The sequence below is a fragment of the Rhinatrema bivittatum genome, chromosome 4, assembly GCF_901001135.1.
Source record: "Rhinatrema bivittatum chromosome 4, aRhiBiv1.1, whole genome shotgun sequence".
Lineage (NCBI taxonomy): Eukaryota > Metazoa > Chordata > Amphibia > Gymnophiona > Rhinatrematidae > Rhinatrema > Rhinatrema bivittatum.
In genome coordinates, this window is record NC_042618.1 from 288,205,395 (window position 1) to 288,222,520 (window position 17,126).

General features: G+C 43.1%; 1 protein-coding gene across 2 annotated transcripts in view; it reads right to left on the minus strand.

Annotated features, from left to right (window-relative positions):
• INTS13 (integrator complex subunit 13) overlaps positions 1 to 17,126 on the minus strand; it is a 560,030-nt gene that overhangs the window by 380,293 nt on the left and 162,611 nt on the right. For both annotated transcript variants that reach the window (XM_029600167.1, XM_029600168.1), the window contains exons 5-6: positions 6,695 to 6,775; positions 5,704 to 5,794 (exon numbers count right to left, since the gene is read on the minus strand). In XM_029600167.1, the coding sequence (XP_029456027.1) occupies positions 5,704 to 5,794; positions 6,695 to 6,775 (172 nt within the window). The remainder of the gene's footprint in view (positions 1 to 5,703; positions 5,795 to 6,694; positions 6,776 to 17,126) is intronic.

The window sequence follows — 17,126 nt, forward strand, 5'->3', positions numbered from 1 at the left end:
TTGTTGGCCCTCTCTAGAAACAAAGTACCATCCCTATCATATTATTATCAACAATTACACCGCTTGAAAAGGATAGAGATGTATTCCATACTGGCAGACAGATGGACGGCGGATGGGGAGTTTGTGGTCACCGCCTCCATATTGCGAACCTGTTATGGTCGGATTGCCAGGATCTCGTATAATACATACTATAGAGAACTACAGTATAAATTTTTGGGAAGGGCCTATATCTCGCCCCAGATGGCAAAAAGACAACGTATTGCAATATCGGGTTCCTGTTTGCGGTGCCGGAAGGAGGGGGCTACTTTGGCTCATGGATTCTGGGCTTGCCCTGGGGTGAAGGCTTTTTGGACCCAGATTGCACATTATTTAGCTACAATCTTACAGGTTTCTATTCCGATTGCGCCCTTGTGGATTTTATTTGGGTGCATACCCCCGTTGAGAATACGAGATCCTGGCACTAGGCTATTTTTGCAGAAAGCTAGTGTGGTGGGGAAGCGGGTGATTCTCATGACCTGGAGAAGCGCTGATCCCCCTTCTTTTTGGGCATGGAGGAACCTTTTGTATACGATGATGCAGATGGAGCAGATGGCCATTCGACAATCCCCAGTACAAAGTAAGCGATTTCTTAGTGTTTGGGATCCATATATTCAGTCTCTTCCCCACGTTGCTAGAAGCCGGATTCTTAATGAATGTATGTAGTCAATTGGGGTAGGCTACTGGAGGGTTTTTTTTTTTTTTTTAGTTTTATGGGGTTGGGATTGGAAGGGTTTCTTTTCTGGTTTAAGATTGGAGTATCTAGAGGTGTATTTAAAGGGAAGGACTGGGGGCAGGGGGAAGGTACGGAAGTTATTCAGTTCAGCTTAGGGATGTGGTAATATTTAGGTGGTTGAGATAAATAACAGCTCCTTTTCAAAGGCAAGTAATTATTTCTGGTTCTCAATCATATATAGGGGGACAGAGGGGATGGGAAGGGGGGGGGGGGGGGGGGAAAAAGTTGGGAATCCAAAAGGTTAAACTTCAATGTTTTAATTGGTAGGCTTCAGCACGATCTATTCATTGAGGATTGTGTATACATGTAGGTGGTTGCAGCCCATTATATGCTTGAATGGAGGGCCTAATTGTAGTGCTCTCCTTCAATGGTAGTTGTCATATGTTGTGTTTCAAGATTGCAGAATTGATTGTGATGCTTCTGCCGTTGTTCCTTATTTACATGTTTTGTATTTGTTGGTTTCTCAATAAAAATTAAATAAACCAAAAAAAAAAACAATAACGGAACCGACCGGAAAAAAATTAAATCACTCACAGACAGTGGAAAAAAGGAGACCCCTACGGCAGGATAAGTTTTTTCTGAAATTTGTGAACTTTTTTTGTAGTGAATATTCACCACATAGGGCTCCTATAACCGCGAGGCAACAGCAGCACGGAAAAAAGAAGACTGAAGGGAGACCCCTGTGGCTCGAGGGATCATGGCATGCTGGGCATGCTCAGTGGGCTCAGGATGCCAGTCAAAAGTTTCTAGAAACTTTGACAGAAAGTTTTCCGTGATAGGGCTCAGTCAGTGATGTCACCCATATGTGCTTGTCCTAGGACAACTAGGACTGTTACAGGTAAGCAATTGCACTTTTTCCTAGCACAAGCAGATTGGTAGTCCTCACAAGTGGGTGATTACAGAGCTCCAGACTGCCCCATTCTACCAGATAGACACACAGTAGCCAAACAAGGTGCCAATGGGCACAATACAACTGCGGCGATGTGGGGAAAACAGGGAGCAATCTGGTCCCACAGAGAACACAATAAGAGACAGTTGGGTTCAGGACTGGAATAAATTGCGCAGGACATACTGGCCAAAAGCACTGTCCTGGCGACTATCCCTGTCAAGGCAGTAGTGAGCAGCGAAGTGTGGAGAGAACTCCAGGTCGCGGCTCTACAAATTTCAGTAACAGGGACCGCACGCAGAATGGCCACTAAGGTCGCCATAGCCTGCACAGAATGAGCTTTCACCCTGGGGAAGTTGATGACAAATCCCAACATCTTCAAGATCTGAACCGTCAGGGCCAGTGCTTGCAAGCCCCGGAGCGGGAGTCGCTCCAGATTAGCCAATCGTCCAGGTATGGAAAGACATAGACCAAGCGACGTCTGAGGTAGGCAGCCACGACCACCAAGCATTTGGTGAATACGCATGGGGCTGATGCCAACCCAAAGGGCAGCACTTTGTACTGAAAATGTGCCATCCCCACCAGGAAGTAAAGGTACTTCCTGTGGTTGAAGACAATTGCAATATGGGCGTAAGCCTCCTTTAAGTCGAGGGAGCAAAGCCAGTCTCCTCTTTGGAGGAACGGGATCAGTGTGCCCAGAGAGACCATTTTGAATTTTTCTCTTACAAGAAACCTGTTCAATTTATTTATTTATTTATAACTTTTCTATACCAAAGTTCAAATAACAGAGTTAATTATCACTCCGGTTTACATTGCAACCATAAAAAAACAGTGACAAAGTTGTCTTACATAGAACAGGGGGAGAGAAAAACTTGGATACAGCTTAAGCATGGGGAGTAATGTGTCAAAACTGATAAGAACTGATAAGAGTTGGTTTTTTTGGGGTAACAAGGTATTCCGAGGAAAGGGGTAGGAATGAGGGATTGTAAGGGGGTTGGAAGGTGGGGGGGAGGGTAGCGGAGGGTTACCATAGATTTAATGAAACTAATATACATATATTAAATAGCTTAGGCAGCGGAAGAAAAAGTGCTTAGGCATCTGAGCTTAGGAAGAGAAGGTCTGTGGAGGATGAGGCAAGGACGAGTGGTCAGAGGTCAGGAATGGGACACAAGCCGCTATTCCTCTTCGGAACGAGGAAGTACCACGAGTAGAAGCCGTGGCCCCACTGCTCGTGGGTGACCGGTTCTGCTGCGCCCGCTGCTAGCAGGGCAGAAAGTTCTGATTGAAGGATGACCTGATGGGCGGGCGAGCGGTCTCCGGGAGCCTGCTGAAATTCAGGCGGTAGTCCTGGTGGACAATGAAGAGGAGCCAACTGTCTGCAGTGATCGCTTTCCAATGGCAAGCAAAGCAAAGGAGCCTACAACCAATGGGAGGATTGACTGCCAGGGGAACCGGTGTCTGGCTCGTGCCCCTCGCCGCCAGTCAAAAGCCTGTAGATGGGGCCCTGCTGGGGGGCTGGTTGGGTCCTTGGAGCCCACTGCTGCCGGCCGTGATCCCTGGGCCGAGGTAGGCGAGCACAGGCGGTTGGAGGATAGTATTTTCTCGGCCAGTAAAAGAGATTATGAGAGCCCGGCTTGGAGGTTTTCCTGGCAGAGGAAGGGTCTTCTGAGGGGCTGGCGGAGAGTTGCTGAAGATTATCATGCTGATCTTTCAGCTGCGCCATGACCTCCTTCACCTTATCCCCAAACAGGTTCTCGCCTGTACAGGGGAGATCTGCGAGCCTATCTTGAACCTCCGGCTGAAGTCCTGAGGCTCGGAGCCAAGCCAGCCTTCTGGCGCCCACGCCCATGCAGCCAGCAGTTTTGAATACATTATAGATGGACCTCACCTCGTGCTTACCCACCTCAAGGCCCAACGTGGCAATGGCTGTAAGATTCCTGCTGCTGCTGGGGAAGGTCCCCCGCAAAGTCTTGCTACCACCGTGAGGCTACTGCACCGCGGAAAAGAAGAGACTGAAGGGGGACCACGCGTGGATAGCAGCAGGCTGGGCATACTCAGTCTGCCAGTCAAAGTTTCTAGAAACTTTGTCCTAGGAGAAAGAAGGGTCCACTCAGTGTCATCGGATGATGTCACCCACTTGTCAAGGCTAATTCAACCCTGTTTATTGATGAAAAGCCTGTTTAAATCCTTCCCAAAGTAGGGATTAGATCACAGCCATCCGAAAGAGTGGGCATAAAAGGAGGGTGCTATTTAAAAGCTGAAGAACTAAAACAAAAAAAGAAAAGGATCCTCAGTTCCATGGAAAATATGTATTGCTTACATTTCACACTTCAGAAAACAAAACAGAATGATTGTCAGTTGAGCAAGGTTTGTGTAACAACCAAGCATTCATTTACATTATACCAACAAGTGCAGAAACCTAATATAACATATTAAAATTTAGGTTAAAAAACTGAAAATGGGGACATGATAGGAAGTATATCAAGAGCAAGGTTTTGAGGGCGTAACAATATCCTATTTCCTTCAAGTCTCTGTTCACACTAATCTGATTTGTTTCTGTCATTTAAAATAGAAAAGAAAGATAGCAAAATATCATTTGGAATTTTATTTTTTCTTTTGTTATACACAAAATCTTTGAGATTTTCTATAAATAAATGTTCTCCAGCTTTGTGATTTTTCTTTTTTTTTTTTTTAATCTACCTCACATAATTCTCAGAGCTTGGGCTACTTGAGCAAACCAAGGATTGTGATCTATATAGGGGAAGAGAGTTCTGTCTCCAAAATTCTAGTTAGGGGAGGAACCACAGGAGTTCTATAATATTCCCTTATCTTCCAGTCATAACAGCCAGCGTTGTGGGTGCAGTGGGTATTCAAGCACCTCCAATAATGAGCAAACTCCTTCACTGTTACCAGGGGGAGGTAACATTTATTTATTTATTTGCATCTTTTATATACCGACATTTGTTTAGTAACCTCACATCGGTTTACAGACAACAGAAACTTGCAGCAGTGCTAAAGCAAACAGGAGGTTAGCATCAGCGCATTACAAATGAAGGGTTTAACCAAGTAATAATAATGATTAAATAATGATTCAACCAAATAAAAAAAGGGGGGGGGGGGTGTGAACAATGGCGCAATAGGAAACATTAAGAGAATAGTGATACAAAGCATAATGCCAAATATAGTGACTTAGTTAAATAAGCTTAAGATATAATAAGAGAAGAGTAATACATGGCAAATTGTTATCTAGTGGAACTTAGATATTTAATTGTGGGATATAATAAGTGAATAGGGAAGCAGAGAAGATTGTCATAATGTGTAATTCAGCTAAATAATTGTAAGATATATTGAAAAACAATAGAGGAAGGTAGACTGCAGTAGAGATCTTAGGAAAATTCTATTGAGAGAAGTTGCAAACTTGTGCTGAGTTTACCACCCCAGTCATTTTGAAAAGCTGATTCCCTTGCTTCTAGTGTTCTACTATGGCTGGCTGGTGGGACAATATTTCAGGATATTAAGCATATGTTAGTACAACAATTAAAATGGAAAATTATAAACAGATTTGCTGGGTGTGAAGAAAGTCTTAGATGTTTCCTCATTTCTGCCTTGCAAAGTCCCTAAATCACAGGTTAGTATCTGTAGCTCTGATCCTTTGGGCATGGATATTATCTTTTGACATATAGATATATTACTTTTGACAATAATTAGTACCAGAGCAAGGGAGAATCAGGACATGAATCTAGAAGGTGGGAGAAAAGGTTTGTTCCAACTATATCTACAAAGCTCTATAATGACACATTGTTATATAAGCCAAATGGGACAAAAAAAAAAGAAAAGGAAGTGAAAGTAAATAGTGTTCTCACTACATTATCAGATTATCATCACAGCAGTTTAATATTCTATGTTGCAATTTTACAATAACATGACAATTTATGTAGAAAATTAATAATTGTCTAATAACTTCTTAGTCTTACAATATGTGTATATCATAGTTGTAAGTAGAAAAGGCTACTGAATCTTACCACCAGACAAGTAAGGCTCTTACCTCCTTCCTAGGACGATCTGAGACAAGGCTATCCTCTCCCACTGGATAAGTGTGGATTAGGACTAGGTCACATTTCTGAATCTGCATGAGGCTTAGATATAAGAGATTCCATTTAATATGCAGTACAAGCAATGTAACTACCATTAGTTAAATATTTTTCATAAGCAATTATATTAAAGCAGTTGTGTCTCCTTTTGCTACAAAAATGTAAATCTGCAATTAGGAGGAGGTTAAGTGAAACAACAAAAAAGGAAACATGGGGAAGTGTTTTAACTAGTCATAACTAGGTATCTCAGGTTGAATCCAATCAGAGAAAGCGTTTGCGAAGTCATGCCTTCCAGTGTCAACAATTCCAAATCAAAGTACCAATTAAACTTGTGCACAACAAAGGTAGTTTTGTATTCTGAGTATCACTTGATTAGTGCTCCCTTTGTATCTTACTTGCCTTGAGAAAAGCCAAGAAACTCAACTTTCCAAGAAGCATTGCAATGTCTGCAAAAGCATGACTTTAAAGCTAAGTAGTAGGGATAAGAAAAAGGCCCTGTCCTGTTTAAAGACAGCCTGGTTTTTGTTCAGAGCTTCTCTAAAAGAATGATTTGCCAGCTAAGGCTGATGGTGCTACAGACATCACCCCAACCAGCAGGATATAAATCGTTAGTGCTTGAAAGTACAAGGTAATTCTAAAATATAAAAATACATTTTTAAAAAGTACTCAAATTTCCTTTTCTTCAGGAGGAAAGAGGTCCATATGGAGAGACATTTAATGTTAGTGATGTTAACTAAATGCTTACACTGGATATTATAATATGGATACAAAACAACAAAAATAACCTCATTAGGCTATCACCCAGTCATATAGAAGCTAGCCAAAATAAGTTTCCAAAGTCATAAGAAAGATTTTGACTTATTTATCAAAAGTTTATTCTCCCATTCCTTGCACAAAATAAAAGACATAGACTAGGCATATGTGTCTTATGGTCAGCACACTCACTGATCGGAACCAGCAGCAAGTTTGTTATGTTCATGAATACTTTCATTGACACACTCCTCTAGCATCCGCACGTGGCTGTCACTGGAAAAGGAAAAAAGGTGACATCAGAACACAGCAAAGCAAAAGACATTTTCTTTCTGTTTCAAACACAAAATAAATGTATAATGGCTAATGTTATATTCACATCTTTGAAATTAAAAAAACATTCCAAAAGGAAAGCTAAAAACCTCAAAAGAGAGAAAGTAGAATTGCTTACCTATAATGGGTTTTCTCTGTGGAAAGCAAAACAAACTGGCCAAACAAGTGGGGCATTGTCCCACTGGTGCCAGGATGGAACTTTAAGTCACAAAACTCAGAAGAAACTTAACTTATGAGCACATACATAGTTTCCCGCTTTGCCATCACCATATGCATGTCCTCAGTTCCTTTAAAAGCTACAATTCAAAGGGAGGAGGGAGAGATTGTGTGGCTGGTTTGTTCTACTGTCCATGGAGAACACCATTTACAGGTAAGCTTTCTTAGTGGATAAGCAGACAAATAGCTACCCAACGCTGTATATAAAGAGAATTTAAAAATTAAACCAAAGTTCCTGCAGCCTATGAAAGACTGGTAGGTAGTTGAATCTATTTAAACAAAGTATGCTGTTCTGCTTGCCCAAAGTTATCTATGAGAATTCGCTTCTAAGCGGTAATGCTTGGTAAAGGTATGAACAGAGGACCATGTAGCTACTTTGCAGATATCCTGTAATGATATTGAACATTGGAATGCTATGGATGATGTAGCTGATTTCAGCTGATAAGTTATTTTTTGTTTAAGTGTAATGGCTGCTCCAGCATAACAGAAAAGATGTGCACTGAGATAAAAAACTGGACAAGGTCTGTTTTGTGACTGCTTGTCTTTGACATACTTGATCGAATCACCGCCCACTCTATTAGAATATAAGACCAAACATACTCACTACATGTTTAGTCATATTATAATAAGTTAGGTGATGTTTTTTTGTATTTATATAAAGTGAGGATTGCTTTTTTCTAAAGTGTAAAAAAAAATCTTCTGAATTTATTTATTTATTTATTTTTAATTTTTATATACCGGAATTCCTGTATGCAATACAAATCAGTCCGGTTTACAAGTAACAAAAAGGTTGCCCTGGTCTGGGAGGTTAGACTGGGGTTTTTTACATAGAACATAGAACAATAACAATCAACTATTAAACATTATTACAAGGAACAGTGAAAGTAACAATAGTATTTAACAAACAGATAATATTATTATAACATTATTTGTGTTCACATTTTACAAGGAATGAAGATTTATTGATAATAAGATACTGTTCTAGTGAATGTTTTATTTCCCGTCGATAGCAGGACTGAATTAGCCATGCTGTCATGGGATCTGTCAATCAGGCCCGGGAGGCGGAGCTTGTCAAAGCAGAGAACAGAGCTTTGCTCTCTGCGGCTGCGCGTGTGTTCCCGCACAGGAAAGTAACGGAATCTCCTCAGTCTGTTTTTTTCCGCGAGCGGGATCGCACGCGGAGCTGTTCTTCTCCTCAGCGTTAAAGTAATACACATGTCAAAATCGGGGTTTAAACCCTGTCATTGCGACAAAGTAATGTCGGTCACGGACGGCCATGACCGATGTTACCAATACCTAGGACCAGGTCACAATCGGGAAGATTGTGAATTTTGCTCCAGGATGTCACCTAAAGCACTAAAACAAAGAGCCTACACGCTTCAGGAGCTTTTTGCCTCAACGGAACCATCGGAGGCTCATTCATCGCCTGGCCCACAGACTTCATCGGCTCCTTCAAAAAAAGAGAAAAGCTTCATCGGATCCTCATTCCTCCACTCTTGGAGGTAAGGAGAGCTCAAAATCCACAGAGAGCTCAAAATTCACAGAGCCAGAAGCGCCACAACAGGACATATTGGCGCCAGAAACCTCGGCGCCTACACCGTCTGCGCCTAAGGCGCAGTATGCGCACAAAAAAGTTATCGGCTCACAATACTTCGGCGCCTAGAGAGGGATCGGCACAAAATTCTTTTATGCACATGGCGCCGACGACACTTCCGCGTACAACATCGAAGAACCCAGAGCGCACGGCGCAGAAGAATGCTGCGCGCAGAACAAATGCGCGCACTGCGCCGTCGACATCTGCGCGTACGGTGCCGATATCACCTATGCGCTCGACTCCATTGTGATCTATGTGCGTGGCGCCAAAGACATTGGCGCAGATAACCCTTGCGCGCACGGAAACAGAAGGATATGCACGCAAGTCTACTTCCGCGCATAAATCTCCATCCGCGCATATTTCTAAATCTGCGCATAAATCTAAATCTGCGCATAAGAGACATAATCACTCATCTCAGATACTACAGAATGAGTTGAAACGACGACGTTACCCTTCATGAAGCTCTTCTTCAGCTCCTTTACCAATAACTTCACCTCGTTCAGGTATCTCCTTTTCTTCGAGCGCTGATACCAAAGAAGTTACAATAAAACGTAGGAAATGATCACCTTCTTCACGTAGAAGTCATACAGACTCGTCGTCTCACTATTATCATAAGCACTCACGACACTCTCACCATAAAAAATTAGCAAAGAGGAGTGCTACATGGGAAATAAGCCCTTCGACTTCTAAATCATCTCATATACCGCCTTCCAATACCTTCTCACATAGAAAGGTAATACAGGTTGTTTCCTCTAATACTTCTACAGATTCAGAAGATTCGAGGAACATAACGAGCAATAAAATACGAAACGACAAAAAGGTATCTGATACTTCACCTCAAAATACTCCAATGCACCCTAAAACAGGTGTCTCAAGAGAACCAGATGGTCGTACAACAATGCCCCCTCATACAAAAGAGGCATTTTATCAATTGTCTCAATCTTTAGCAGGTTTTTATGAAACTCTTCAGTCATCGTTCAAAATGACTAACATTGCTGATGACAGTTCTCCGGAACACAAGGCACAGCTTACTAGAGAACCGTCGGTGGAGCCGCCGACATCTTCCATAACAAATCGACCAGCCTCGCCAACTCATACTCAGGATACATCTTTTGATTCTCCTTCAATGCAAACATCCCCATCATCATCTACGGGATTCACATCGGATCCGCAAGAACCACCTCAGGAACCGTACTCCCCTCTGTAAGACCTCACATACCCAAAATTCCTATTTTATTTATTTATTTAAGGTTTTTATATACCGGCCTTCATGATACAATCACGTCATGCTGGTTTACAGTTAAACAGGGGTGCATAATAAACTTCAGACAAGAACTATAGTGCGGAAGAAAGCAGTTACAAATAACAAGGATGACTGAACTAGGAGAGGAAGGAAATAAAAGGAAAGGTTATCAACAGCTAAAAATATTTACAAAGAGCTGAAATTGAGCTGGCTGTGTTATAAATGTTGATGTTGTGAGACATTAGTTGGAGTCCGGGAATGCTTGTTTAAACAGCCAAGTCTTAAGTCTTTTCCTGAAGGTTGGGAGGCAGGGCTCCTGTCTGAGATCGGGGGGGATGGAGTTCCATAAAGGAGGACCGGCTGTAGAGAGGGCGCTATCTCTTAAGGTAATATGTCTAGTGGCTTTGGTAGGAGGTACCTGGAGTGATCCTCTGTATGCGTCTCTGGTAGGTCTTAAGGAGTTGTGTAAGTGGAGAGGTATTTGCAGGTCAATTGTAGCATGTTGATGGATGATTTTGTATATAAAGGAAATGGACTTGTAGATGATTCTGAAGTGAATTGGCAGCCAATGTAGGTTTTTTAGGATTGGAGAGATGTGGTCTCTTCTCCTGGTGTTTGTCAGTATTCGTGCTGCCGCATTTTGTACCATCTGAAGCGGTTTGGTATAGGAGGAAGGGAGACCCAGTAAGATAGAATTACAATAATCTATCTTTGAGAAAATAATTGCTTGTAGGATCGTTCTGAAATCTTGAGAGTGGAAGAGAGGTCTTATCCTTTTCAGCACTTGGAGTTTGTGGAAACAGTCTTTGGTAGTTCTGTTAACAGAAGCTTTCAAGTTCATCCGATTGTCAATTATCCTAGAAAAATTGGGTACAATACTGCATCTAGAGGTCCAAAAAGAAGCAGACCCTAGAGCCAAAGCCCTTGGTCTCCTAAAGATTTTTGATACTCCAGGGGAACCAACATCTCTTCCACCACAAGAACTCCTGCATTCAGTCTTACAGAAGTCCTGGGATGCGCCGTATGCAATTGCAGCCGTTTCCAGGAAAACAGACATAAAATTTCGTATGAGGAAAACATCACTGTACACTCTACCACAATTACCTCATACTTCGATAGTGGTGGAATCGGTGATGCAAAGATTTAAGAAAACAAAATCTCATTCCTCATTCCCACCAGGAAAAGGCAACAAATATTTAGATGAGTTTGGCAGAAAAATATATCATAACTCAATGTTGACTGCCCGAATTATGCATCATCAATTCTATATGGTACAATACCTATATGAGTGCATGCAAGCTTTGAAGGGTATGTTTCCTCGATGGCGGATCATATACCTCCGCCTCTTCAATGCATGGAAGAGTGTTCTCTACACCTTTTGAGGTCAATCTACGAAGCACATGTATCATCCAGGGCATCAGCAACAGCCATTGCTGCCACAGACTAGCATGGTTACGTTCAAGTTCAATACGTGAAGATTTGCACAAGAAACTAACAAACCTCCCATATACAGGAGATAACCTGTTCGGAGAAAGATTCCAGGACACAGTAGGTAAACTGAAGGAAGAAGCTCTAGCAGTACAATCATAAACATCATATCCTAATTATTCGACCACACGTCGTTATATTGGATCTACTCGTAGGCAATCATATGCCAGGAGACCCTATAGATCAGGGGTGGGCAATTAATTTTCCCATGGGGCCGCATGAGAAATTGGGATGGTTTTAGAGGGCCGGACTAATATAATTAACTCAGTTCTCAATAGCCCTACTTATGAAAAGACAGCAGTTTACCACCAATGCATGTCCTCTGAGAAAACACAACAAATAAGACCGATACAAACGCTTACATGCTAGCAAAATATCTCATCTCGGTAACAGACACAGAACCGACCTAACATACTCCCAGGATCTGTAGTAATGCACATAAACTAATCCGCACACAGTTACACCTGTATTATGGAATACACTCAAACAGGAGCAACCCTATCTATGAAAAGGCAACACTACAAATATTAAATCAGGTCCTAAAAACCAATACACCTCTTATTAGGAAAACAGAACTAGCAAGCAGCTATAGATCCCCACACAGAAATAATTGTAAAACTATACTAATAAGCAGAATAAATGTTTCAAAACAGCTATGAACAGAATAACATCCAACAATTAGAAACTCATAAAAACTATTAAACATTCTCCAAACATCAATAAAATATTTCAAAAAAGCAGACATCACACAATTAAAATGGCAGTCAAGAAAAATAAACTTAAAGCCACCTTTACTTACCCCCTCCAGCAGCTCTCCTACTCCCCTTCCCTGCAGGCCGTGGCACACACCAGAAGCAGCAGTAGAAGCTAAGCTCTATACTTATGGTCCTCTTCCATAGTGCCCATGTCTCTCACACACACACCATACCAGTCATGCCCCCATGACCAGTTTCTGTCTCTCACACACCAATCATCTCCCAGTCTTTGGCACACACACACCAGTCACCTTCCTGAACAGTTTCTCTCATGCCATACACACACACACACACACACACAGGCTTCCCACTCCCGTGTTCTACTTACATATATGGTCTTCTCACTCTCATAATCACTTTCTCTGTCTCTCTCTCTCTCACACACACACACACTCACTCACCAGTCTCTCACTCCCATGCTTGTTCTCTCCACATGCACAGGCTTCTCATTCCCATAATCACTTTTTCTCTCTCACACACACACACACACACCAGTCTCTCACTCCCATGTTCTCTTTCAGATATACAGGCTTCTCCCTCCCATGATGTGTCTCACACACACCCAGGTTTCTCACTCCCATGCTCACTCTCTTCACATGCACAGGCTTCTCATTCCCATAATCACTTTATTTCTCTCTCACACACCAGTCACCTGATCTCACTCATGCATACACACACACACAGGCTTCCCACTCCCAAGTTCTCTTTCAGATATACAGGCTTCTCCCTCCCATGCTGTGTCTCACACACACCCAGTTTTCTCACTCTCATGCTCACTCTCTTCACATGCACAGGCTTCTCATTCCCATAATCACTTTCTCTCTGTTACACACACACCAGTCTCTCTCATTTCCATGCTCACTCTCCACGTGCACAGGCTTCTCATTCCCTGAATCACATTCACACACACCAGTCTTTTTCTCTCACACACACAGTCACCTTACCAAGCAGTCTCTCTCTCTCATGCATGCACACTCACCCAGGTTTCTCACTCCCACAACTCCAGGCTTCTTACGCTCATGCTTTCCCACATACCCAGACTTCTCACTTCCATGCTTTTTCTCTCTCACACACACACACATCAGTCACCTCCCTGACTAATGTCTCACACTCTCACATACACATCAGTCATCTCCCTGAGCAATCACTTTCATTGTCTCTCACATACACACACACATCAGCTCTCTGACCAGTCAATCACACACAGGCTGGCTGGCTGCTTCTCACTCTCTCTCTTACTCACTTCCTTCCCCCCCCCCCCCCCCGAGCACAAATGGGAGCTGCAGCAGCCCCCGCAGGCCAAGAAAGAAGAATCCCATCGGCCATGGGAGGCTCATGCTGCTGACTCCTTTCTCGATTACCGGCTGCTTCAATTGCTCTGGGACAGACGCTGCAGCCGACGCGGCACGGCTCTTTCTCCTTCCCGCGCACCGCTCCGTGTATCACTTCCTGTTCTGGGTCACGGGAGGGGGGGTGCAGGCGCGGGAAGAAGAAAAGGCCAGCCGCGGGTGCCACAGCTTCTAACACCGCTGCCGTTACCACTGGGCTTGAACATGCTGACAGCCCAGCGGCAACGGCAGCGGGAGAGACCGGGAGCGTGCGCCGCGGACCGGCAAAAAACTCCCCCGGCCTGGTCCGCGGACCGGTGGTTGGGGACCCCTGAAAAAAGACCACGAAAGGCGGAACTGTGACATACCCGTATTTTTCGCTCCATAAGACGCACCTGACTATAAGACGCACCTAGGATTCAGAGGGGGAAAATAAAAAAAAAAAAATTTGTGCTAAACTGGCTCTGCGTCTGGGCGTCTTATGGAGCAAATTAGGGGAGTGCATAGCTTTTTTTTTCCTCCCCATTTTGTTTTCGGGTCTGGGGAGGGCCATTTCGGTCCACTCCCCAGATAAGAAAACTTTTCTTTCTCTGGGAACCCCTCCCCCCCCAAAAAACCCCCATCCCAACCCTTTAAATTAACAACCCCCACCCTCCTGACCCCCCCCCAAGACCTGCCGACTTAATTTACTACAACCCCCCACCCTCCTGACCCCCCCAAGACCTGCCGACTTAATTTACTGCAACCCCCCACCCTCCTGACCCCCCCAAGACCTGCAGACTTAATTTACTGCAACCCCCCACCCTCCTGACCCCCCCCAAGACCTGCCGACTTAATTTACTGCAACCCCCACCCTCCTGACCCCCCCAGGGGTGTCGAATATAACAACTTGGGAAAATTAATACATCTGGGGTTTCTCGCTCGAAACTGATTATCCAAATTCTCATATTCTTGTTGCAAAATTTGATTTTCTTTAAGCATTTCATATTGTAGATTACTCATATTCTCAGTTTTTACCTCCATAGTCTGTATTTTCTGTTTGATTTCAACTTGAACTTTTTCTACTATACCCAAACGTCCTTCCAGTTTTTCTTCCATTTCTAGCAGTCTGCGTAATCTGCCGAGAAATATTATCATTTGTTTCTTTTATTGCCTCCCAAATCATTTCTAGGGAGAAAATTTATGGTCTTACCAGCTCACCGTTTAGTCCAACATTCTCAAGGTCCCGAGAAGTTTGTTCTACTGTCTCCCTACTCTGTGACTGCTGTTCAGCTTCTGGTGTAACTCCTCCAAAATCCCGATCCAGATGGTGTAATGCTGATGAACTCCCCCCCCCCCCCCCCGTCAACACAGGCTCGGACAGGGAATCTTGAACGGCACTCAGTTCCAGTGCCTCTGGTTCCCCCTGTAGTTGACCGGCACGTCTCAGTGCTGGATTCACAGGTGGTTGTCTATCCTCCAGTGAAAAAGATGTTCGCTGAGGGCCAGTTTCGGACTCCTCTTCCCTCCGATTACCGGTCAGCGAGCTCAAAACCGGAGCTTCTGCTCCCCGACACAGGTGGGAGTCCATGGGGCCTACTATTGGTTGAGGGGGTCTCCAAAACTAAACGCTCCCTTGCCCTCTTCTTGCGGCCCGAATGAGGCATCAAGAATTTAAATTCCAAGGTAAGTTGGAAAGCAAACGCTCAAGCGCGTCTTACCGATCCGCCATCTTGGATTGGGGAAAAAGCAATGTTCCTGCAGACTCTTTACCTGTGATTTCAAGAATTTATTACCTACCGATGATTGAACAAGATAAGGAACAACTTGAAGGGAAGACAGGGAGGAGGAATAGCCTAGTGGTTAGAGCAGTGGACTATGAACCAGGAGACCAGGGTTCGCGTCCTGCTGTCGCTCCTTGTGACCTTGGGCAAGTTATGTTTTTTGCCTCAGGTACGTTTTTTGCTTCAGGTACAAAAACGGATGTATTAAGAGCTTTCTATTGATAAAGAATTGAAGCAGAGGTTTACTCTATTGGTATCATTTAACTTTTGTGTCAGGTAAGATTACCGTATTGAGATTTTTCTTGTGTAAACGTTCCATGCTGTTTCATGGTCAAAAAGTGTGGATTTACCCAGATCTTGCAAGGGTTACCCAACTACCTAGGAAAAAATTTCTTGAAATGAGAATGGAAATTTTATCTAGAGGAGCAAAAATACTGCTGAGATATCTTGGTGTATTTTTCTGGAAATAAGTACGTGTTTTATGAACCTTCGCAGTTACATGTATTCCTCGAATCACATTCCTGATAGTCTCCTATAGGGATAGGTGCTATAATTATATGGTGAAGTAAATCTGGGTTTTTGAATTCTTCTTTCTTTAAACTACTTTGCAACTGCTTAATTTTCCTGGTCTCCCCCCTCTATTTCCTTAATTGAAGTTTGTGATATTTAATAATAAGAGTGTTACTTATTACATTATTTCATGATTTATGTGTTGTGCTCTGTATTTTCTGTGCAAGAGAATTCTTGTGGATTTGTTATAAGGTCAATATAAATAAAAAAAATATAAAAAAAACATTAAAAAGGAAGCTGAGGCTGTAGAAAAAGGCCACACTGAAAAGGAAACCTCAGGGGCCACACAGCTGTGTCAATGAAGTACAAAAACTTGGGCTTTGCCTAAGAAACTATGGGACAGGAGTTGAAAAAAAAGACTCAATGCCCAATAACAAATATATCTTTGTAGAAAAAGGAAGAACTGCATTGAAAGGATGCATTCCAGCTGGGCAGGAATCTCACATTCACATGCTCAGAAAACCTTTCACAAGCTTTTTCTGAAGGCTATGTGAGATGCTGTGCATTGGTGCTATCACATGACTAGTCATCCTGCTTGTCTTTGGAGAACCAGCAAGTTTTTAAGATATGGGGGCCATGGGTAAAAGATGGCACATCTAAGATGAAAGCTTAGCTGGAACTCGCTATGAATGCTTCTAGCAGATACAGAGCATTGTTTTCCCCTAAGGTTTGCCTAGTCCAATTGTTTTACCACTATGGTTAATGAGGAGGCTTTCCTTTGATATTTCACCAGCTATTCTGCTCCACCAGACTACAATCATGGAGCACTTATTCATTCAACCTTCCTTTACATCACCTGTTGGAGTCACTTGCTGGGGTTAGTATGGAAGTGGCTTCCTGGCTTGACTGGGAGATTTCCCAGAGTCCAGGTAAAAAGACCATTCCACTGGTCCTGAGGCATGGACTTGCAGCCATTGGGCTAGATGCTCCGTTGATAGGAGATGATGGCATTGACAACATGTTGGAAAAGAGAGCTGCGACTGCAGTTTTTACTGGTTCACCATTTAATACCTTGGTGGGGACCAGTGAGTGGCAAACAGATCAAGTGCTGAAGTGCCTACTTACAAGAGGGGAGACCTTAGATCTTCCTCCTTTTAATGATAATGATGCTACTTAAGCCCGAATCAGAGGCAAGTATTACTGACATTACCAAAAGAACTCCCTTGACTTGACCTTCCTCCATCACTCTGGACTCCATCTGGACAGTCCTGATGTCACTGGAAAAATCTGCTTCCATATTGGTAACTATAAATTCACCCATCTTGAGTGAATACCTTATTCAAAAAGGCAGATAATAAATCCAAATAAACATACATTTCTACTAATTCTTATGCTAA